The sequence below is a fragment of the Bubalus kerabau genome, chromosome 1, assembly GCF_029407905.1.
Source record: "Bubalus kerabau isolate K-KA32 ecotype Philippines breed swamp buffalo chromosome 1, PCC_UOA_SB_1v2, whole genome shotgun sequence".
Taxonomy (NCBI): domain Eukaryota; kingdom Metazoa; phylum Chordata; class Mammalia; order Artiodactyla; family Bovidae; genus Bubalus; species Bubalus kerabau.
In genome coordinates, this window is record NC_073624.1 from 110363771 (window position 1) to 110389916 (window position 26146).

Consider the following 26146-nt stretch of genomic DNA (forward strand, 5'->3'; position numbering starts at 1 on the left):
TTGGAAAGTACTCTGAACTTTAAAGAATGTTTCTAGGTTTATTCCCTGTATTTTATTATTTTTTTTTTTAAGATCTCTACTCCCTAAGTGATATCACTCAAACTTACTAACTCTATGTTAAGAATTCAGAGATTTATCTTAAACCCAGATTTGTCCTCAGAAACCCAGAATTATCTATCCAACTGATAATATAACCTCCACACTTGTATTTTTAAAACGAACGTCAAACTCAATTGTCCAAAACTGAACAACTTTCTCAGTTCTACTCTTTCAGCAGTCATATTCAGGTCACTAAATAACTCCATTTTTCCACTATTTCAGACCAAAAAACTTTGAGTTACACTTGGCTTTTTTCTTATGACATTCAGAATATTATCTAAGGGTAAAAGCCATATTAAAACTATACCAAATTGTTAAGATTTCTGAAGTATTCATATCTTATCAGTTGATTGAATATATTAAAACTAAAAGAAAAAATATAATTAAACTATATAAATCAGACCCATACTGTTGTGAAATAAAATTCACATTTTATGGCAAGACAAGAAAAATTTAAATATAAAAAGTTCTTCTCTGTCCTTTGGCCTCCTGTCTCCCCACACTGTGCGTTGCATATGTGTACTACGCATCAACCAAACCTTCCCCATCAGCAGGAATACCTGCTCAACCAGAAAGAACAACATTCTCCTAGCATTGAAAACACAACTCCTTAGAAGATTACATTTCTTCTTGATCTTGAAAGGGGCCAAAATGATGCTTAGATCTGGACTGTGTAAACTGTCAATAATACGCCATTTAATGTATAGCCCTGTGTTCCAAAAAACCTATGTAACTGTGCCTTGACTTCTAATAGCTGGAACAGTTCTCAGAGCTTTCTAAGATGCTGTTCCCTGGTTATAATCCTCAGTTTGGCTCAAATAAAGTTTTCCATCTCTTAGATGGACTAATTTTCATCAACACTCTTCAATTAAAGGATAAATTCAAAACAGTACAACTAGATAAGGCATAACTAGATAATTTAAAAGTGGATAAATTCTAAAAATTGACCTACTCTCTAAAAATGCTTAGAATAAATATAGGTATAAAAATTTGGTAACTTAAAATATAAAACTTATGTGTAGCTCTCAATAAGTTTCAAATTGTAAAGGAAGTACAGAAAAAGATCCTATTAGGTTGGTACAAACATAATTGCAGGTTTGGACTGTGAATTTTAAATCATTATAACTAGGCTTAAGCACATCTTTATTAATCAAAATAGGGACCACTACAATCAATACATTTTTGCCAATGAAAAACAAATTTGTTTACTCCCGTAGCATACAAATCCGTGCTTCAGGACTCGATGGACTCTTGCAAAGTGTGTTCTGCTTCCTGGTGGTTGTGGAAGCATTTTTGCCTGTAAAACAGTCACTGAGATGCTTGAAGAAGTGGTAGTCAGTTGGCGAGAGGACAGGTGAATATGGCGGATGAGGCAAAACTTCATAGCCCAGTTGGTTCAACTTTTGAAGGACTGGTTGTACAACGTGTGGTCAGGCGTTGTTGTGGAGGATTGAGCCCATTCTGCTGACCAATGCCGGCTGCAGGCATTGCAGTGTTCAGTGCATTGCACTGATTTGCTAAGTACACTTCTCAGATGTAATTGTTCTTCTATGATTCAGCTGTAATGGATCAGATGGGCAGCAGACCACCCAACAGTGACCATGAGCTTTTTTTTTCCCCAGTGTACTTTTAATACCAAATTAATAGGTATTAATGTATTAACATATTAACAACATTTTACTCTATATGTCCATTAAGATATTCTATACATAGGTTGAATCATATGAAACTGCTATCATTGCTGATTTTTGTAGGTGAAAAATGGTTGAACACCAGCAATTTCATTGAGTTCAACCTAATCACTGACTCGATGGACATGAGTCTGAGTGAACTCTGGGAGTTGGTGATGGACAGGGAGGCCTGGAGTGCTGCGATTCATGGGGTCGCAAAGAGTTGGACACGACTGAGCGACTGAACTGAACTGAACTGAATCACTCCTTAACTTAAATATTGTTGCTATTGTTTAGTTGCTAAGTTGTGTCTGACTCTTTTGTGACCCCATGGACTATAGCCCATCAGGCTCCTTTATCCATGGGATTTCCCAGGCAAGAATACGGGAGTAGGCTGCCATTTCCTTCTCCATCCATGACCTTTTTTGGTGCAACTTTGGCTTGGGGAAGTGCTTTGGAGCTTCTTCTAAATCCAACCACTGGAGCTGGTTGTCACCAGTTGTATAAAATTCACTTTTCGCCACACATTGCAATCCGATTGAGAAATGGTTCATTGTTGTGTAGAATTAAGAGACAATGGGTTGCCGTCTATGGTGTTGCACAGAGTCGGACATGACTGAAGTGACGCAGCAGCAGCAGCAGCAGCACTTCAAAACCATGACTGCTTTGATTTTCGGTCAGTTCGTGAGGCACCCACTTACCAAGCTTTTTCACCTTTCCAATTTGCTCCAGATGCTGAATGACCATAGAATGGTCAACACTGAGTTCTTCAGCAACTTCTCACGTAGTTATAAGAGGATCAGCTTTGACTATGGCTCTCGATTGGTCACTGTCAGCTTCCGATGGCCAGCCACTATGCTCCTCATCTTCAAGGATCTTGAAAAACTTCTTGAACCACCACTGAACTGTATGTTCATTAGTAGTTTCTGGGCCCTAATGTGTTGATGTTATGAGCTGTCTCTGCTGCTTTATGATCCATTTTGAACTTGGATTAAAAAATCACTTGAATTTGCTTTTTGTCTAATATAATTTCTATAGTCTAAAATAAATATAAAATAAACAGCAAATAATGTCATTAGCAAAAAAATAAATCAAGAAATGGACATGAAAATGATGAATAACATAGCCACATTTATTTAAAAATGTATTCCAATATCAAAAAGCAAAGTTCAACAATGCAAAACCGCAACTAGTTTTGCACCAACCTACCAGAATTCAAGACATTTGAAGAAAGTCACAGCAGAACAGATATTCACATTAACTAATTATCAAATCTATAATATGAATTGAGGCCCTATGTCTTCTACTTCTGCCTTCCCCAAAAGAATCTTCAATTTAAGTCACTGAGATATATATCTCATGTATGGTCTTTTGCTTCACAGAATCCTCTAAAGAGAGTGGCTGATTAGTCAATGGTAAAAGGGTAATTTATCATTTCTCATTTGTTTCTCTCTAGACTATACCAGGTTAGCCCTATTTATATCATCTTTTTTTTCTGTTTCTCCTCTCTACTTGTAGCTCTATTATATAATCAGTATATTAATATTTCACTTAACCTTTGGTTAAAATGTTGCTGGAAACATAATCTCACAGGAATATGTAAATTACAGTCCTAGTTTAAAATATATTGCTTTAACAGAGTCACATCTACATTCAAACACTGCTTCTTAATGAATTGGCCTAGATACTACTGCCTTGGTAGTTTTTTAATTGGCCACACCACGTGGCATGTGGGATCTTAGTTCCCTGGGCAGGGATTGAACCTGCCTCCTCTCTACTGGAAGTGCAGAGTCTTAATCACTGGACTGCCAGGGAAGTCCTGCTTTGCTATTTTTTTCATGACTATAAGAACAGCAATATCTGAGTACAGACAGAAAACACTGCACTGGTCTGGCAAACACTGATAGCATCTCAATGGTGCATCTTACTGCGCATGATAGATATCCTCTGTTGCTCTTCATATACTCTATATTCAAGACTCCAGTCTTGATAAAATAGTTTATATTGAGACACATATAGAATATCTGAAACATTAAGACAATGAGACAATCTTTACATGAATATCATGAATCACATTGTAAACTTCATTCCTAAGGAAAATTTTGCTCGTTGTGCCAGACTGATGATGAAAGAAATTTAAACAATGTGCTTATAATTTATTCATCACATGAAAAGAAGAAATATGCAAATACAGTATTTATAGCAAAATATTTTCAATATTATTTGCTATATAGAATACAAATCCAAATTTGTATATAGAACTGGTAGAATGTAAACTAGTTTTCTTTTTCTTTTTTTTACCTTTGGGATTTATTTATTTATTTATTTTTATTTATTTTTTTTTTACAGTTTTTTAATTTAATTTTATTTTATTTTTAAACTTTACATAATTGTATTAGTTAAGGCTGTTTTATATTAGTTTGATTGTAAACTTTCTGATAAGAATTTCTATTAGCTTTGATTTCATATTACCTTATGGTTTGAAGCATATATTTCTCCTTAGTACTTCTTTTAAGTGAATATATACTAATTTTCGATTTTAGATTTAATGAAATTCTTCTTTTACTTATTATGAGCACAGTGAAAAGTTGTTTTTTTGCTAAATAAATACAATCTGCATGAGCTTCTAAAACTACTTTCTATTAGTCATGAAAAACAATGAAGTGCAAATTAAAGAAAGGGGAATATATATTAAAATTCCATGTCTAACTACTTGTAGGCAGCAAGAAGATTCCCTATGGCAAAAGTAATCAGAGCCAATACTCTAGAAAATGTACAACTGACTGAAGATCAGATACAGCTGTCTGTGTGAGGTAATTATGCACAGACTGCCAAGTACATCTAGAAATCTCTGTATTCACTCCATGGTAATTGGCAAGAACTTCCCTTAGACTTAAGCCCAGCTGAACAGTGAGAAATAATGTGATGTTGTAACTAAAGGTTATAAACACCTGAATCTACAGAGTTGACAGTGGAGTCTACTTATCCACTCTTAAGATTACAAGATCAATACCTTCTTCAAGCCAAGGTATCTCCTGATGGTTACTGATTCTAAACAAATTTAATAAACTATTAATATTGATAGTTAAGAAAATGAAAAATAAGCATTTAACTAGGAATTTAATGTTAGATAATTTTTACTTCTTAACATAAAGCTTTCAGAAAATTTAAGGCCATTATTACAATGACATAGATTTGAGAGTATGATTTGCAAAAACTGTCCATTATCCTTCAAATGCAGAATCATAGCAGGAAAGTAGAGTATTTGTTTATGTAAACCCTATATAATTAAGAAGAAAAGAAACCAGGGCTAAATCTAAATATTGTGATAAGTACAGGTTAGGTTCAGTTTAAATAAAAGACATATTTTGGAAATCTATATTCAAGTCATAAGATCATATTATCAGAGTCATAAATGAGACCTTCACGATCATCTAACTTTTCTTTTTACTAATTTACAAATGATCCACAAAGGTAAACTTATTTATACAAGGTCACAGCACTGCAGAGAATAGTAAAACTCTAGTCAATCAAAGAATCTCCTCCCTATGGGATATTTTTGGACTTCCTCGGGAATTTACATATTACTATCTCGGAGCACCCGAATCTAATACAGCACCTATTACACGGTCTTTTGTTATACGTGTGTCTTTTGTTACATGTCTTCCCATTGGGTTGTCAGTTTCTGTATACTGTCCTACCTAGGTATCTAGGAAAATGGGCAGTTGGTGGATACACAGTTTCCTGAGTATCTCCTGTATTTTAGCATATCCTGTGCCGAATAAATTTTCTCTGATATTCTCAATACCCAAGATCAGTTCTTATGCTCTTACTAAATCAGTTCTTATGCTCTCATAATTTTAGAGAGTCTTCATTTTAATTTCAGGTTGATTTTAAAATTCGTCAGATTTGCTAAAAGAATTCCATGCCCCAATATCCAGATTCTGGATCAAACAGTAATGATTTATAAGAAAGGCTAAAAGAAAGTTAATTGAAACAAATTAATTTGAAATATTGCCAATCATTTATAAATTACTTGTTTTTAAAACTTTATTTTTGGATGGTGAAGGAAGGGAAGGATTGGGAGTTTGGAATTAGAAGATGCAAACTATTATATATAGGATAGATAAACAACAAGATCCTACTATGTAACAAAAACTATAGTTATTCAATATCCTGTGATAAACCATAATGGAAAACATACGAAAAAGAATGGATATATGTATTGGAGTAGGAAATGACAAACCACTCCAGTATTCTTGCCTGGGAAATTCCATAGACAGAGGACCCTGGTGGGCTACAGTCCAAGGGGTAGCAAAGAGTCGGAAACCATTTAGCGACTAAACAAACAACATATAACTGAATCACTTTGCTGCACAGCAGAAATTAATACGTTATAAATATACTATACTTCAATAAAATTATTTTTGAAAATCTCTTCAAAGAATCATTTTGGAATACAATCAATTGCTTATAATTTGTTTTTAATAATAACTTGTTTTTATTTTCTCAAATTTTATGCTAAAATTCTTTTAAAATTTTAAGTAATGAACATGTGATATAGTAGGAAGTTTAGAAATCTGAAAAATCTCTGTGAGATTCATTTGAGAAACTGAAGTCCTTATAGGAAAAGTTGGCCACTGAAAAAGAAAGAAACTAAAGAAGGCATAAATATTCCTTTACATTTGTCTAAATAAAGGAACTTAGTCTTTTGACAAATATATATTCAGCACTTGCTGCATACCAGACACTGTTTGGGAGCCTTTACAGATAGGTTGATTTGGTTCTTAAGTGAGTAGATAGGTTGACTTGCTGCTGAAGTGAATAAATTCACTTACTTAAAACAAACAAACATATATTTAAATTTATTTCAAACTGTAGGTCAAAGTCAGTGGTGCAGTGAGGTTGACTCCAACGAGATCTGACTGTGTTATCTTTTCCCAGTTAAGCATTCAGTGAAAACAGTGATAGCCTGAAACTGGCCAATCTGGGTGTATTTATACCATGGATACCAGGAAACGCTACATATTAGAGCTTTTATCCAGGGACGGAGCAAATCATTTAAACATTTACTGTCACACCACTGGCTACAACCCATTAATGGGTCATGAAATTTAATGGGTCATGGTCAGTATTTCTAAAAAATTTAATAGAAATAGAATAAAAAAATATGAGCACACATTTGTGTGTTGTGAGAGCCAACACCTTTAAAAGAACAAATATATTAAAATCTGATCAGAAAGTCCTGCTGCACGTGCTCCAGTTTTCCACTAAGCCCCTTGATAACATATGTCAGCTCACATCTGACTGGAGTTTGCCTTTTGAATAGGAATGTAAGCAGCTAGTTAACTCCTCTGGGGTGAATGCTTCTACTGCACTAGTTGTCCTAGCCTTGATCCCACGATTTCTGGTTTTCCCACTGTTTCACTGTTAGGGTAACAAAGAATCTCATAGTTGAAAATTCATAGGTCCTGACAGCTTCTGCTTTTGGTCATATTACTGTTCTGCTCAAAATTTTCATTTCTGAAATGGACTTTCCATATGAGGCCCCCTTGGACTGACCTCTGCTTTTCTTTTCCACCTTATATCACTCTTCTGTACTTCATATGAATCAAGCTACCACCTAGAATATTCATTCATCTCCAATGAGTGACCTGCCATGCCTTAACTCACCTTGTTCCTAACACTTGGAATGCTTCTCTCAACAATTCTGTCTACCTAAATCCTAAATGGACATGGAACAACAGATTGGTTTCAAATAGGAAAAGGAGTACGTCAAGGCTGCACATTGTCACCCTGATTATTTAACTTATAGGCAGAGTACATCATGAGAAACACTGGGCTGGAAGAAGCACAATCTGGAATCAAGATTGCTGGGAGAAATATCAATAACCTCAGATATGCAGACGACACCACCCTTATGGCAGAAAGTGAAGAGGAACTAAAAAGCCTCTTGATGAAAGTGAAAAAGGAGAGTGAAAAAATTGGCTTGAAGCTCAACATTCAGAAAATGAAGATCATGGCATCTGGTCCCATCACTTAATGGAAAATAGATGGGGAAACAGTGGAAACAGTGTCAGACTTTATTTTTTGGGCTCCAAAATCACTGCAGATGGTGACTGCAGCCATGAAATTAAGACGCTTACTCCTTGGAAGGAAAGTTATGACCAACCTAGATAGCATATTCAAAAGCAGAGACATTACTTTGCCAACAAAGGTCCATCTAGTCAAGGCTATGGTCTTTCCAGTGGTCACATCCATGTATGGATGTGAGAGTTGGACTGTGAATATAGCTGAGCACCAAAGAATTGATGCTTTTGAACTGTGGTGTTGGAGAAGACTCTTGAGGGTCCCTTGGACTGCAAGGAGATCCAACCAGTCCATTCTAAAGGAGATCAGCCCTGGGTGTTCATTGGAAGGACTGATGCTAAAGCTGAAACTCCAATACTTTGGCCACCTCATGCAAAGAGTTGACTCATTGGAAAAGACTCTGATGCTGGGAGGGATTGGGGGCAAGAGGAAAAGGGGACGACAGAGGATGAGATGGCTGGATGGCATCACCGACTTGATGCACGTGAGTTTGAGTGAACTCCAGGAGTTGGTGATGGACAGGGAGGCCTGGCATGGTGCGATGCATGGGGTCACAAAGAGTTGGACACGACTGAGCAACTGAACTGAAATCCTAACCTACAAATCTCAATTCAAAAGTTATTATTAATATCTTTGCAAAGCTTTTCCTGATTTCCTAACAGGAAATCCTTTCCACCTTCTAGCTGGAATAGCTCTTTTAATACTTATCATATTCTCTTTTTTGCCCTTACTTCTAAGAAATCATTTATAAATTGTATATATTCACATATAATCTGTCACATAAATTTTGTTATTCTTTGTTGTTGCTATTATTGTTGGCTTGCTATATATTTATAGTGCATAACAGTTAGTCTTAAGGTAAAAGTTTCACCAAAGAAGAAGCATTCAGAACAAGACCTTAGATCCACATGTGGTGGATAGAATCTCGGAACACAGGTCTTTAAATAAGATAGAAATCTTTCTCTCCTGTCATAAGACAGAAAAAGGTAGTAGGTATATAGTGTGTTATCCAGAGCCCAGAGGTCAGGCTGCTCTGCTATGCTTAAAGAGTTAGCTACAAACTTTAATATCAAGGTCACTGTTATTCCTTAGCCAGTAAGAAGAGTGAAAAAAAAAAAAATAGAGGAACAAACAGCTTCCTTTTAAATAAACTGCACACATTATCTGACTACATTATACTGGCTTGAATTTGTCACATGGGAGTCAGGGACTCTAGCTGGGTTGACGTCTGCTCTACTAAAACTAAGAGAAGTTCTATTATTAAAAGAAAGAGGAGGACAATGGATATGGTTACACTCTGGCACGTGCACATACTGTTACTTTATCCACACTCATCACTTTCACCCTCTGTGCCCTTATTCATCCTTATTCATGCAGTAATATTCACACATGACTGTACACACACACACACACACACTCACACACAGTGGCAGAGAATGCTAAATTCCTACAAATATCTAGTTTCTCCTTCTTTGTTACTCAGAGAATCTTGATTTCATTTGGAGCTGTAAGATGCCCATCTAGAAGGTTACATTTCCCAGACTACCTAGACTTCTAGAGATGACCAAGGGAGGAGTGGAACTTGTTGGATAGAATTACCAAGGAATTTCTTTAAAGAATGCTATCTCAGATGGGAAAAGTTCTTCCATCTTCATATTTCTTTCCACTTGAACTATAATGGCTGGAGTAGCAGCAACCATTGTGTGGCCACAGTGAAAGGCCAACAAAACTACAACTCACACTCTTGAACCATGTGACCCAATGTCAGCGACTGCCTTACAGATTTTCTGGAAAGTAAGACAAAAATAAATCCTATATGATTATACTACAATAGTTCCATTTCCATGTATTTATAAAACTTGTCCAAATATGATCACTCATATATAAAGCAATCTTAAGTTATTAAACATGTGCAGAACTTTGTCCAGAAACGGCCTTCCTTAATTTTTTCCATAACATAAACTGTACCATCACCTACCCAGTGGCTCTGAACAGAAACCTGATAATAGTCCTTGAAAATCCCTTCTCCATTATTGCCACCCCTCTGCGGCTGCTGCTAAGTCACCTCAGTCGTGTCCGACTCTGTGCGACCCCAAAGACGGCAGCCCACCAGGTTCCCCCGTCCCTGGGATTCTCCAGGCAAGAACACTGGAGTGGGTTGCCATTTCCTTCTCTTAAATGTTTAAATCTACTGTATTTCTGCTACAGCCGCTCTAAATTTAGTATTTATCCTACGGTCTCAGCTTCTGAGAGTACCTCCTATGTGCATGCCTCTGTGTGTGCCTAAGCACAAGTTTTATCATTTGTAACCCACTCCTTGTAGAGCTTTGAAACCAAAGCTCAACTTTGCCACAGTACACAAATACCCGTAGTAGCTTCAGCATTTCTGTTATCTTTGTGGACTCCTACCTTCTCCTGTATCAATACTATGCATCTTTCCAGTATTTCAATGTCTTAAGGAACAAATTTTAACTATATTCAGTATTTTTAGTTGAATGGGGGCGGTGTGGGGGAGGCGGAGGGCAGGCAGGATACCTAGCCAGACAGATTTTGTAATAGTTTTTTTGTTTGTTTGTTAAAGTTCTGAGCTTACATTTGGTAGATTTTAATCAGTAGAAATTCCAGGGGCCAGATTTTGGGATGTACTCCCCGACAAAGATTTGAATTTACCTCTGCATGGGACCGACTGAAGACTGCTTTGCCTCATTCAAAGCCATGGCTCAGTAAGAGCTCTTCAGGTCGGCTCCTCCACCAAGGAGGCGGGCCCATGCTAGTCTCCATATCCCACTGTGGCCAGCGCTTGCCTCAGGACAGCGTCTGCTATCTTACAATCCACAGTTCCCTGCTCCAGTTTCAACTGCTCTTCCTCTCTCTTCCCCTTCTCTCTAGTTAATCCTTTGGTTTTGATTTTTCTCCATCCATGGAGATCTCCCTTATTTTTGTAGACTCAGCAATGCTTAAAGGAATACATGTTTTAATTTAGGCAGGACCTGGCTGAACTACAGCAGGAAAGTTCCTCAGAAAAATCACACGTGGCTGGACATGGAAGTCAAACAAATGCTCTTTTGATAAAAGAAACCAAACTCTATTTCTTTATGTCCTCCAAAATTCTAGCATTAAATGCTCAAAGCAAATAAACAGATTTAATAAAATGTACAATTTATGAAACAGAAAATACTGTTAAATCTTTACTAAAAAGACAGCAATTTTATGCATTGCTGGAATGATGAGATTAATTCACTGTTACTTGCTTGACTAAAATTAGTCATACCTTTCTGTAGACACAGAACATGGTGTAAAGCTAATCTTAACTAGCTAATATTGCCTTAGAAGTTTTTAATATTAATACCATATATTGATTATCCAAAAGGTCTCAAAATACAAGATACACTTATTTTTAAAATGTGTGTTACATTTTCAAATAATACACTCAACACTTTTACTTCATCCTCCAGATACATTTCCAGGTGAAGTACTTCTAAATTTAAAACAATGACTACAAGCAATAAATGCTGGAGAGGGTGTGGAGAAAAGGGAACCCTCTTACACTGTTGGTGGGAATGCAAACTAGTACAGCCACTATGGAGAACAGTGTGGAGATTCCTTAAAAAACTGGAAATAGAACTGCCTTATGATCCAGCAATCCCACTGCTGGGCATACACACTGAGGAAACCAGAAGGGAAAGAGACACGTGTACCCCAATGTTCATCGCAGCACTGTTTATAATAGCCAGGACATGGAAGCAACCTAGATGTCCATCAGCAGATGAATGGATAAGAAAGCGGTGGTACATATACACAATGGAGTATTACTCAGCCATTAAAAAGAATACATTTGAATCAGTTCTAATGAGATGGATGAAACTGGAGCCTATTATACAGAGTGAAGTAAGCCAGAAAGAAAAACACCAATACAGTATACTAATGCATATATATGGAATTTAGAAAGATGGTAACAATGACCCTGTGTACAAGACAGCAAAAGAGACACTGGTGTATAGAACAGTCTTATGGACTCTGTGGGAGAGGGAGAGGGAGGGAAGATTTGGGAGAATGGCATTGAAACATGTATAATATCATGTATGAAACGAGTTGCCAGTCCAGGTTCAATGCATGATACTGGATGCTTGGGGCTAGTGCACTGGAACGACCCAGAGGGATGGTGTGGGGAGGGAGGAGGGTGGAGGGTTCAGGATGGGGAACACATGTATACCTGTGGCAGGTTCATTTCAATATTTGGCAAAACTAATACAATATTGTAAAGTTTAAAAATAAAATAAAAAAAAAATAAAACAATGAAAACCAGTTGTTAATTGTAAAAGACACTGAAGCTGACTATATAAGAATCTAGTCTCCTCCCTGAAAATTCCTACTGGTGTCCTAAATTGAGAAAGTTTTATAGCAGGATGGGTATCATATGCCCTTGACAAATTTCTATTTGATACAGAAATGGCAGGACCAGGTTGAAACATGACGTTAAAAGATGACCTGTAGCCCTCCTTTGTTTAAAAAAAAAAAAGGAAATGGAGGGCTCTAGGGAGGATCGCCTTAATGCCCTGAAACACATTCAGACCAAGGGTAAACGCAAAAGTGAGCCATAGGCTGTCAAGGGTTACACCATTTGTATTTAACCCTGCAGATCTGTAGTATTATAAGCACACTGAAGATATGAGCAGACTTCCGGGTATTGGGTTAAGAAGATGAGGATAGACCAAGCAAAAATCTGTTCCCTGACAAAGCCTATCAAGGCCCCTGAAGAAGCTCTATGAAACCAGCTGATGTGACTCTCTGGGGTCCCAGCTCTTTCTCTACTCATCCTGCACTCTGAAGTCTCTGATATGATCATATTAACTTACAGGAAAAGTAAATTACCTTTCATTCCTCAGACCAGGCCTGAAAGACTCAGTTACAGAACTGAGATCAAATTCTGACAGAACGCTTAGCAGGCAGAATTACTCGACTGAACAAACAGATACAGATGACCAAGACCAGAGGCAAAAAAGAAAAAGAAAAGCAATGTTTCTGTCTTGTATTCAATTTTAAGAGAAAAAAATATTTCCCAGGAAACCCCTTTGGAGATACGCTCCTCATGCTTCATTGGGAACAACTGTCTCATATCCATTCTTAAATAAATGGAATCATCGTAGCTAATTTAGATTGAGAGTCACATATTTCTGAGGTGATAGCAGCACTCAGTCTTCCTAATAACACGCTTGAACAAAGTCATAGTTCAGTTAACACGGAAGAAGAGAGATGTGGATCTGGAGAGGTAACCAGTAGTGTTTCTTCAGCATATCTCTACCTTGACAGGAAAAACAACCAAAAGAAGCTCTCTCTCCAGCTCCTACAGAAAGAAATAGTATCAGTATTTCAAATTAATTATGATAATGATAATCAATATTAAGACAAAATACTGAAACAAGTCAAACTTGCTAAAACATATACCTATATATATATATATTCTATAAAGCACTGCAATAAAAGTGTTTCTGTTATTTCATACTCTCCTAGGAACTACTGGCTCATAATGTATAAATATTTAAAAGCAGTTTTTAAAGCATATGGTAGAACTTTGGTATTCATAATTGCTCAGAGAGTTTTGAGGTATTTTTGAAAATTAACATTCATGACAGACCACCTCTATGGTCTACCACAGCGTACTGGCTAAACATATTCATGCAAAACACATATTGTTTACATAGTACAATATCGTCATAAAAAGTTGCAGTGTACTTAGCAGACTTTTCTACTATACTATGTTGGACTATTAATAACTCAGATTTACATCCCAAAGGGCAATACTGCCTCAATTCAAACTTGAAAACAGCTGTGCAAACAAACTGAGGGTTAGGGGCAGGTGTGTAAGATATCAGGGGAGCAACACATGACACACTTGGTGATTCGAAGACATCACTCCATGGAAAAGGGAGTGAAGTCGCTCAGTCATGTCCTACTCTCTGTGACCCCATGGACTGTAGCCTGCCTGCTAGGCTCCTCTGTCCATGGGATTCTCCAGGCAAAAGTACTGGAGTGGGTTGCCATTGCCTTCTCCAGGGGATCTTCCCGACCCAGGGATTGAGCCCCAGTCTCCCACATTGTAGGCAGACGCTTTACCATCTGAGCCACCAGGGAAGCCCATCACTCCATGGAACCTAGTTCTAAGTATATGACAGGAAATACACCAACCTTGTCCACGCAAACATCTTGCCCTATAAGTTAGTTTATCTTAATATTATGATCAAACTGTACAGTGGTGGATTTCTATTTTAGGAATACTATGAATGCTATACATACAAAATAAGACCACATCCGTATTCCATCTTTCCAAACAGTCACTGCTAAATAGTCAAGAACAAAAAGTCTGCTGTTGTCTGCTTTCATACACACACACACACACACATGGTCATCAGTAAAGTTAAGCTAGCAAAATTCTAGTGGTGCTCATATAATTACCTTGGACATTTTTTTCTTGTTCCAGATTGTCTTCCTTGATTTTGTCTAGTTTCTAACCCTTTATTGTGCATTTTTGCCTGTATGTTTGATTTCCCTGGGTTTTCCCTCTGAGCTCTATGCTTCAAGGACTTTTGGGGGTTAATTCTCTGTAGTCTAGACTCTGATATACCCTTCTTAGATCTTCTTGGATTCAGTCGTTTGTTTGGACCTGCAAACTAGCACATGAGTAGAGTCCACCTAAGTACCTGCATGGGAGAGGTTAAAACAACTACAAACAACCTCGAATATATTCCTACAGGACATCTTCTGAAATTCTGTATGTCTTCTTAGGAACCATAATAAATATTTGTTTTCAGTGATGCTGTTCATTAGAATTCCTACAGTGCTTCTTAAAAATGCTTATATTAAAATCCCATTCTTAGAGATACTTCAGAAGGTCAGAAGCAGGTCCCAAGCATCTAGAAACTGCAACTGTCATATATGATCCATCTGGACAGCCAGAGTTGAGAAATATTGTTATAAAAATCACAGGAGATGGTTCATATCTTCTCTCCTTTCATTATAGGCAATGGCAAGAAAAATGAAGACGGGGTGTGAGAAAGAAAGGAGTGACTTTTTGCCATCTGGTTTTTGAGAAGAGAAAGTATAATAACAGTCCAAAGCTAGGCAAAGCTCAACATAAACCTAGGTTGCTTTTGTTTTCCTTATCACTTATTTTCCTACATTTTCTTCCTACCTTTTGGCTTTCAAACTCTCTGCTTTCGTAGTATTTGAAGGTAATCACCTTGCATACATCTCCACCAGCTTCATCATATCACTCAGTCCTGTTCCCTCCTGCTTGTTCTTTGCTTTCCCAACAAGCAAGACTCCCAAGCCTCCGTGCTTCTCAGGTATTTATGAGGAAATCAAATAACATCAAGAAATACTATCAGCTTTTGCAACTTAAGTCTAGTTCATAGATCTTAAGCCACTGAGATCATAATCTCAATGATTTCCAATGGTTAAGACATTTTTGGTAGGAAGGCCTTTGCATGAATTAACTCTGCCTACAAGAAGGAAAATGAGAGTTTGTAGCTGCCAGTCACAGTCATTAGCAAACCTTTCCAACACTTTTTCTTGTCTGAGTTCTGGGGCCAAACTCATCCTATCAATGCGGTGAAGAAGGGCAACTGCCACTCAAGAATCTATTCAGCACACATTGTACAAACACTGATCAACATGAACCATGTCTGAGGCAAGGTGCTGAGTTCTGAAGATAAAAAAGTAAACAAAAACTAGTGTCTACATTCTGAATACTCAATCTATCAAATCTTTCCATGGCAGAAATGAAGCGGCAAAGCTGAAGATGTGGTGCACCGTTCTTCCTTCAGATTCTGTGAAAACCTCTCTAGTGAACATGCCTTATTCAAAGATATTTTTTCATCTTAATTTGAATACATGGTCAATAAATACTTCTAAACAATTTATAACAGTGTGTCAGAAAAGGTACCTAAGTGGACTCATAACACAAAGGACTTTCCTCAATCATTTCATTTAGCTCTAAAAATATTTATCTTCCCTTACGTTTGTTTATACTTTATTGAAACACATTATAAATAAATGTAACTAAGAATATTAAATTACTATTTGCCTAGAGAAGACTGACACAAAATGGACTGACAAAGGAGCAACTAGTGAGCAACTAGTCCATCTCTTAAATTGTTTCCTACCCTGGCAAGTAGTTTCTGCCAACCCCTTTAAGAATAAAATGGAAGAACCAGACACTGGATGTAAATTGTACCAATAACATTTCCTGGCTGTCATGAAATAATGATAGCCACTTAAATCTGAATTTCTTTACATATTCAACAAAAGTCAGAGAATAAATAAAATTACTCATAAACCACTTATACTAGATATGTAGATTTAAATGTACATTAAGAAATAAACATCTCAAATCAACAGAACCAGCTCTGGGGATCATTCCAGAGGGAGAGTCAGATGTGGAAACATGTGTGTGACAGGGAACAGAGTACACCTGCCAAGACACAGGACCCCACTGTGTGAAGAACAGAGATAAAGGCTGAGACCTGACGATACACAGCAAGGGCTGCAAGGGTCCCGCAGGCCCAGGATGGCAGTCTTCGGATGGACCACCTACAGAGAGGGAAACCCTTTGGAAGGGGAAGGATTTTGGTGGTGGGGGAAGTGGTGAGGTGGAGGGGGATGATGTTAAAGCGAAAGAAGGAAGCAGGAAGCTGAAATTAAAGATCTTACACTATAAGACAGTATTTCTGAACTGAAAAACACACCAAGTGGCTCCATCTACTCCCAATTGGGCCAATTGTTAAAAAAAAAAAGGCCCTATTTCACCGTACCTGTAGAACAGGAAGCACATGAACTAAGAACAAGAACCTCCCTACATAGAATTTTATGCTTGCTGAGCCAGGAGAACACTTCCCATTTAATATTTTAAAAACTGCAAACACTGTGATTGCATTAAGTGTTTTGTTTTGTTTTCTTCCCCATTTCTTTTAGGAAAGAGGGACAAAAAGGGTTATACACTAATGTAAATATTTGGTTATATACTATAGGGTAAAAAAAAAAATTAGGTTCACGTTTCCCCCCAAGTTTTATCTTGAAAATTTGTGTACTCAAAGTTGGAAATAATATGACAAGCATATTTTCCATTTAAATTAAACTATTGTTAACTTTTTGCCCATTTGCTTTCTTTCTCTCACTCTGTGTATCTCTACATATTCACAAATTTATATCTGCATATCTTTTCTAAAAGATAGTTTTTAAAACACTGACATAAAAAAATTCAAACTCCCCTCTTCTCCACAAAAACTTTTGTCAGTTTTAAGGAAGACCTCTGTTTCACCCAGCCAAATTTCAGTATACAATACCAATTTTTACCTCTTGGACATGACTAAATAAAAAATAATCAAAATTTCATACTCATCTGGGCTTTATAACTGAAAAAAAGAGCAAACAATGCCATCCACATTGATACAACTTCCTGACCTAAAAATTCTTGGCAAGGGACACTGGATATTGATAAATAACTCATTAAACTAATAGAAAAGAGAACTGCTAATATTAATAAACTAAATAACCACCTAATGTGATACCATGTCTAATACAGAGATGTAATATATAAAATGGGTCAAAAGGAGGAATTTCTGGAGCTGCTCTAGATGAAAGACTGTAGGTGCTTTCAGTCTTGTCAACACACTCTGTCCTTCACTCCTCAGGCACCTTTTCAGCCCAAGGAGCAAACAGTTTGAATACTATTATTTTAAAACAACTGCAGGTCTCCACCTTTTCGAAAGCATGGTGTTCTAACACTTCAAAATAGAGTAAGAAACTTTTCGTGAGGGAGAAATATCAGTATGCCTTACAAGATGGAGAAGGGTTTGGAAATGAAAGCAAATCTTGTCAACTCTATATTTATGACAAAATAACTTAGCTTCATTACATTAGTCAAGGTGTATCTGACAAATATTTTTAAATAGAAGTTCTCTAAAACATGTATCACACAAAATTTTCATATATTTGCAGTTTGGGGCACTCTTTAAGACCATACAGAGCTTAAGAATTGATGCTTTTGAACTGTGGTGTTGGAGAAGACTCTTGAAAGTCCCTTGGACAGCAAGGAGATTCAACCAGTCCATCCTAAAGGAGATCAGTCCTGGGTGTTCATTGGAAGGACTGATGTTGAAGCTGAAACTCCAATATTTTGGCCACCTGATGGGAAGAGCTGACTCATTTGAAAAGACCCTGATGTTAGGAAAGATTGAAGGCAGGAGGAGAAGGGGACAACAAAGGATGAGATGGCTGGATGGCATCACCAACTCAATGGACATGAGTTTAGGTAAATTCCGGGAGTTGGTGATGGTCAGGGAGGCCTGGCATGCTGTGGTTCATGGGGTCGCAAAGAGTCGGACACAACTGAGTGACTGAACTGAAGATCATACTGTGGTAAAAAAAGAAACTATCACAAAATACACCATAAGTGACAATGCATCAAATTTCATTTGATGTAACATTTCTAAAATTGTAAGAATATCAGATCTTATTTCAAATGCTAATTCAAAATGACAATACTGTCAACAACAAAAAAGAGGGAGAGAGATAAAGCAGTCATTTTTCTCGAATAAATAAAATCATGAGACATGAAGAACTTTGTACCTTTATGTGGGTTTTCAAACTCTTCAGATAAGAGGTGATAGCAGCAACCCACACTGCAAACTCCTTTGACTTCAGACTTGGAAGTGAATATTCGCAGAGTATTTGGAGCAAGATCACCACAAGTATGTAGACCTACCATCAAACAATCCTTAAAAGATAAGAAGAAAAGAAATGCTGGAAATTAAAAGGAAAGGTAAAACACATTTCAGGTGAAGACTGTATATGTTTATCAGAATGCAGAGCTTTAAAAAAATGATAAAGTTCTAACTAGAAAGTATCGTATGTCCCATTTTCATAACATAATTATTTCCTTTATAGATAAAATGATTGTGATCTTTCATCAAAACTGACATACTTCTGAGTTGATTTTCTAATGCTTTTGGTTACGTATCCATTTTACTTTTCTCTGATCTCTTTTGCAATTAATATTTGCTTAACAACTAGTCAAAATAAAGGTTGATTTGACCAATCAAATGTAGGCAGTGTTACTAGGACAAACTTGTGATTTGAGATACATTAATATCTTAATAGTCAATTTTTAAATTGCACTTCACCATTCAAAACTTATAAAACCTGCCATACAAAAGAAATTCAAAAGAAATTAAGCCTTGCTAATTTGGCATTTCTACTCCAACATCAAAAAAGTTTAGTTAACTCATTATACCAAATATGACAATATTAATTCCAAATAAAAAATGTTGCTCTTAATTTTATAACATGAATTATGTAAAATTCCTTTGGAATGTTTCTCCTAATTACTTAAAGCCTAATTTAAATGCATACACAGAGTGGTTACACTGGCATGCACTCAAAAGAATTTCGATCAGTTTGCTATTTAACTCTTCAGTTGCATAATTTCCTCATCTGTAAAATGAGGCCAATAATAGTATCTCATCTCAATGGGTTGTTGCAAGACTTTAATAAGTTAATACTTGTACATGACTTAGTATAACCTCTGGCACATAATAAAATTCAGTAAATGTTTTATATTCTTATCATCAATATCAGGTTATTATAAATATAATGGATATTATAAATATTTAAAATAACAGACATTAAGTTGTGAATCAAATATATAACTATTTTAAGGACAAATACAACTACTTCAGTTGAGTTATTTTACAAAAAATAATACTTTAGTTCATATAATCTAGGTATGTGTGTGCCTAGTTGCTGCAATCATGTCCGACTCGTTGGGACTCATGGACCATAGCCCTCCAGGCTCCTCTGTCCAAGAGATTCTCCAGGCAAGAACACTGAAGTGGGTAGCCATTCCCTTCTCCAGGAGATCTTCCTGACCCAGGGATCGAACCCGGGTTTTTTGCATTGCAGGCAGGGCTGAAGTCTAACCTTTCAAAAGAAATGAATTATACCTGTACACTGCTTTGGCCTGATAAAATATTCAGTTGCTTCAATCATTATTCTCTTCAAAGCACATGTTATGGAATGTTGTGCAATTATTTTGCTTTTCTCAGTGATTAGACAGCTTGGGTAGGTTTTACTTAGATGTTATGTTATAAATAATAAGGAGTTCAGAGAGAGAGGGTTTATTGCTAATTAAGGGTAGATCATAGAGGTACAAATCTCTCTTTTTAAGCTTAGCTCTCCCTAAAGACAACACAAAAACATTTAACCTCATTCTTTACTGTATTCATTATACAGGATTGGTTAATAATATCAGCAGGTGGCAAACAAAAATCTGCAATTAGCATAGTATCCTAATAGCAAAATATTTAAGAACTGCATGTGTGTTGTGTGATAGGGAATGGAAAGGATAAGAGGTATTGGTCAGTTTTGGTTATGAAATTACTGCTTCACTAAGGACCCAAGAAACAATTTTCCACCATATATTTTATCAGCAAATTATTATAAAAGCTTGCATACAGTTTTGATTGTATACTTTTCAGATGACTCTTAAAAGCAAAAATAAATGGTAATAAGCACTAAAAGTGTATATATTTTGAAGTCAAATTAAAGTAACTGGGGTTGTTTAACCCCAACAGAAGGTTAAGCTGTAACTTAATTACTGATTTCATATATAGGAAAAACAATTAATGAGGATTAACCAGTTTTCTACAATTAGTGAAATACAAAAATACCTGGGAAAAAGAAAAATTTCCCACTCTAAAATGACAAAGTACTAAAACACTGGTCAGCAACCAAACAAGGATTTAAATTTATAAAGAATTCTAGGGTCTTTTGTTTATTCATTCTTTAGGGAAGACTTTTCAAAAATTTAACAAGAGTAGAATATCATACAGAGAAGGCAATGGCACCCCACTCCAGTACTCTTGCCTGGAAAATCCCATGGACGGAGGAGCCTGGTAGGCTGCAGTCCATGGGGTCGCTAAGAGTCGGACACAACTGAGCGACTTCACTTTCACTTTTCACTTTCATGCATCGGAGAAGGAAATGGCAACCCACTCCAGTGTTCTTGCCTGGAGAATCCCAGGGATGGGGGAGCCTGGTGGGCTGCCGTCTATGGGGTCGCACAGAGTCGGACACGACTGAGGTGACTTAGCAGTAGCAGTAGCAGAATATCATAACTTCAAAGGCTACCTTAATTTCTAAACAATGAGTTAGGCCAAATGATTTCTAGAAACTCCTCTAATATTGTGTAACATACAATGCTGCCTTTAAGATATAACTAAACATAATCGTAGTTTAGAAAAAGCTCAAAATTTTTTAAGAATTCAGAAGCTACTCTTGCTCAATAAAATTGAAATTTTGGTTACCAACTCTAACATTAAACATAATGTTGCCCTTGTGCTCATGCTTAGTCATGTCCGACTATTTGTGACCCCATGGACCTTAGCCCTCCAGGCTCCCCTGTTCATGGGGATTCTCCAGGCAAGAATACTGGAGTGGGTTGCCATGCCCTCCTCCAGGGTTCTTCCCGACCCAGGGATCAAACCCAGGTCTCCCACATTGCAGGTGGATGCTTTACCATTTAAGCCACCAAAGAAGCACAAGAATACTAGAGTGGGTAACCTATCCCTTCTCCAGAGAACTTCCTAACCCAGGAACTTCCTAACCCAGATTCTTTACCAGCTGAGCTACCAGGGAAGCCCAATATTGCCCTAGATACATCTTTACTCCAAATGTAAACGAAATGTAAGAATTTTCTTGGAGTGGAATTTGAAAAATCCATCAATTGCATAATGAGAACTTATCTAACTAGCTTCTGTATTTGTACTTATGTTTAATTCAGTATTAAAAATGAAGGGAGGGCAAGGGCACCCCATTCTGGAAAACTATAATTGTCAGATTGTCAGACTTGTACTCTTATCAGATTTTGGTATCTATGGAAATCATGAAAGCCTGAATTTTTATTTTCTTGGTTCTTTCAATTAATGTAATCAAATAAGATATGCAGCTAATATTAAAATTTAATTCTATGTTTTAGGGCCTTTACATAAGTCAAATTACAGAATTCAAAACTGAAATCACCTCCAGATCTTTAATAATATCACGTAGTTCCGAATCAGCAGTGATAATAGATGTTAAAGGTGAATATATATTTGATTCATTTGACTTCGAAGTAATTTTTCTTCTCTCTTTACTTGCTTCAGACATTTTTCTCTTAGGTATTTGGGATGAGGAATTAGGTTCTACGGCATTAACAGGCAAAAGGTCTCTAAGAGAAAAGGCATTTTCAAAACACAAATTTTCCTCTCGGTGTGAATAAACCTTTAGGTTTTCCATTTGTCTTCTGATGTCAGAAATCACAGAACCTGAAAACTCTGATAAAAAGTCTGAGGCTGGTGGCTTCTCTTGACTTGCAGTACTGCTGTTACATATTCCCTCAATGTCTGCTTTAGTTTCATCTTGCACTTTCCTTTCTTTCGTTGTCTGTAACGCCAGTCCACTGATATCTGGTTTTGACCGCCTACCATAGACTTTCCAATGTTTCTTCAGTTTCCTGTTTCTCTCTTCAGCTCCACGAGTATTTGAGGAATCGATTCCATAAACTTTTAAGCCATACTTTAAGGACAAAAAGGAGCTTAGGTAGCCTTTTCCAGAACCCAGGTCAATTATCTAAAGAAAATCAGAATGAATTAAAGGGATTTCAATTAGATGATAATAGCAATCTCAATTTTTTTAAAAAGCAAGTAAAAGGATGGTTGTAAAATTTATACAACCTGTTATGCTTCACTCTATTTTAATTTTTGATCCCATTAAAAACAAATAACTCATCATTTTTATTCAATATTTTAAGAGAAGTTCTAAGCAGTGTAATAATAAGTCAAGAAAAAGATGTAAAAGATGAATGTTGAAAATAAAATTGTCTTTCTTCACTAGAACATTTAGGTGTGACCTAAATCAAATCCCTTATGATTATTCAGTGGAAGTGACAAATAGATTCAAGGCATTAGATCTGGTAGACAGAATGTCTGAATAACTATGGACAGATATTCCTAACATTGTACAGGAGGTGGTGACCAAAACCATCCTCAAGAAAAAGAAATGCAAGAAGGCAAAGTGGTTGTCTGGGGAGGCCTTACAAATAGCTGAGAAGAGACGAGAAGTGAAAGGCAAAGGAGAAAAGGAAAGATATACCCAACTGAATGTACAGTTCCAGAGAATAGCAAAGAAAGAAAGCCTTCTTAAATGAAAAATGCAAAGAATTAGAGGAAAACAACAGAATGGGAAAGACCAGAGATCTCTTCAAGAAAACTGGAGATACAAGGCAACATTTCAAACAAAGATGGGCACAATAAAGGACAAAAATGACAAAGACTCAACAGAAACAGAAGAGATTAAGTAGATGTGGCGAGAACACAACAGAAACTATACAAAAAAAAGGTCTAAATACCCAGATAACCACAATGGTGTGGTCACTCACCTAGAGCCAGACATCCTTGAGTGTGAATTCAAGTGGGCCTTAGGAAGCATTATTATGAACAAAACTAGTGGAGATGATGGAATTCCAGTTGAGCTATTTCAAATCTGAAAAGATGATGCTGTTAAAGTGCTGCACTCAATATGTCAGCAAATTTCGAAAACTCAGCAGTGGCCATAGGACTGGAGTTTGTTTTCATTCCAATCTTAAAGAAGGGCAATGTCAAAGAATGTTCAAACTACCATACAACTGCACTCATTTCACATGCTAGCAAGGTAATGATTAAAATCCTTCAAGCTAGGCTTCAATAGTATGTGAACTGAGAACTTTCAGATGTATAAGCTGGATTTAGAAAAGGCAGAGGAACCAGAGACCAAATAGCCAACATTCATCAGATCAGAGGAAAAGCAAGGGAGCTCCAGAAAATGACTACTTCTGCTTCATTGAGTACACTAAAGCCTTTGACTGTGTGGATCACAACAAACTGTGGAAAATTTTCAAAGAGACAGGAATACCAGACCACCTTACCAGGATCCTGAGAAACCTGTATGCAGGACAAGAAGCATACATCAAACAATGGACTGGTTCAAAATTGGGAAAGGAATACATCATGACTGTATATTTTCACCCTGCATTTAACTTATTATGCAGAGTAAATCATGCAAAATGCCAGGGCAGGGGATGACTAACAAGCTGGAATCAAGATTGCCAGAAGAAATATCAACAATCTCAGATATGCCAATGATACCACTCTAATGGCAGATAGCAAAGAATAACTAAATTAGAGCCTCTTGATGAGGGTGAAGGAGGAGAATGAAAAAGCTGGCTTAAAACTCAACATTCAAAAAACTAAGATCATGGCAGCTGGTCCCATCACGTCATGACAAATAGAGGGGGAACAATGGAAAAGTGACAGACTTTATTTTCTTGGGCTCCAAAATCACTGCGTCAGTGACTGCAGCCATGAAATAAAAAATGCTTGCTCCTTGGAAGAAAAGTTATGACAAACCTAGAGAGTGTATTAAAAAGCAGAGACATCACTTTGCCCACAAAGGTCCATCTAGTCAAGGCTATGGTTTTTCCAGTAGTCATGTATGGATGTGAGAGATGGACAGTAAAGAAGGCTGAGAGCTGAAGAATTAATGCTTTTGAACTGTGGTGCTAGAGAAGGCTCTTGAGAGTCCCTTGGACAGCAAGAAGATCAAACCAGTCAATCCTAGAGGAAATCAACCCTGAATATTCACTGGAAGGACTGATGCTGAAGCTGAAGATCCAGTACTCTGACCACCTGATGCAAAGAGCCGACTCACTGGAAAAGACCCTGATGCTGGGGAAGACTGAAGGCAGGAGGAGAAGGGAGCAACAGAGGATGAGATGGTTGGATGGCATCACTGACTCAATGAATGAGTTTCAGCAAACTCTGGGAGATGGTGAAGGACAAGGAGGCCTGGCGTGCTGCAGCCCATGGGGTCACAATGAGACACAACTGGGCGACTGAAGAACAATGTGAAACACGCTATTTCAAATTTTTTCTCTGCACTTTAGAAATTAATCTGTTTTATCAATTTAAAATTATTTATTATATAATATTTCATATAAATAAATAAGTATAGTCAAAATGAAAAGCTATAAAGGACAACAACAAATACCCATCAAAGATTTAAGTATAAGTGATTTATTTAGGAGGTGAAGAAAACACTGCTAGGGAAATAGAGAAGAAAAAAAGAGAAAGGAAGGCAGCCCCAAAAAAGGTGTTTTTGTGGGCAAAATACGACTTTAGAACAACCTGGGTTTAATCCCACTGGAAAACTCGGACAGCCAGTGTAGAACACATACCTCAGAGTCAGCCACCTGGAAAGTCCGGGAGTTGATGTATTTTTTAATTAACTTGTATTAGTCATTAATTCAAGGATGCACACAGGGAGGAATTAATCCCCAGAATGCATGCAGGCAGTGCCATACTTCAGCACACAGAGAAAAATCCACAGCGAAAGAAATACAGCAATTGCCAGGTAGAAAGTAGCCGGGCCACCATGATGTGGTAAGGCCCAATAGTATTTGAATAAGGCATCCAGTAGCATCTGCTATACCCATGAAGCCACCAGCCAACCTAGGGATGGGTATGTTAGTAATTACATTCCATATAACCGTGTCCCTTTCCATATCTTATCTCTCTGTTTCCCCTACCAGCTGCTAAATCACTTCAGTCGTGTCCGACTCTATGCGATCCTACAGACGGCAGCCCACCTGGCTCCCCTGTCCCTGGAATTCTCCAGGCAAGAACACTGGAGTGGCTTGCCATTTGCTTCTCCATCCCCTACCAGAGGTAACAACTATTATCAGATTATTGTGTATAATTCCCTTGCTTCTTTAATGTTTTTTTTTTTGCATATACTATTTTTGCATTAAGAACATACCAGTATTTTCTTTAAGAGCTTTTTAAAAATGGTACCATAAAATATGTAGTCATCAGCAAATTGCTTATTTTTCCCATTCATTTGTATGCTTCGGCTGCACGGGTGCAGGAGGGCCTAGAGAAGCTATCCCACGTTGAAGGTCAGGAAGGGCGGCGGTGAGGAGATACCCCTCATCCAAGGTAAGGAGCAATGGCTGCGCTTTGCTGGAGCAGCTGTGAAGAGATACCCCACGCCCAAGGTAAGAGAAACCCAAGTAAGATGGTAGGTGTTGCAAGAGGGCATCAGAGGGCAGACACACTGAAACCATACTCACAGAAAACTAGTCAATCTAATCACACTAGGACCACAGCCTTGTCTAACTCAATGAAACTAAGCCACGCTCATGGGGCAACACAAGATGG

General features: G+C 37.2%; 1 protein-coding gene across 4 annotated transcripts in view; it reads right to left on the reverse strand.

The window, feature by feature from the left end:
* Positions 1-26146, reverse strand: part of METTL25 (methyltransferase like 25) — a 113408-nt gene that overhangs the window by 56834 nt on the left and 30428 nt on the right. For all 4 annotated transcript variants that reach the window (XM_055586808.1, XM_055586799.1, XM_055586817.1 and 1 more), the window contains exons 4-5: positions 21936-22523; positions 18486-18633 (exon numbers count right to left, since the gene is read on the reverse strand). In XM_055586808.1, the coding sequence (XP_055442783.1) occupies positions 18486-18633; positions 21936-22523 (736 nt within the window). The remainder of the gene's footprint in view (positions 1-18485; positions 18634-21935; positions 22524-26146) is intronic.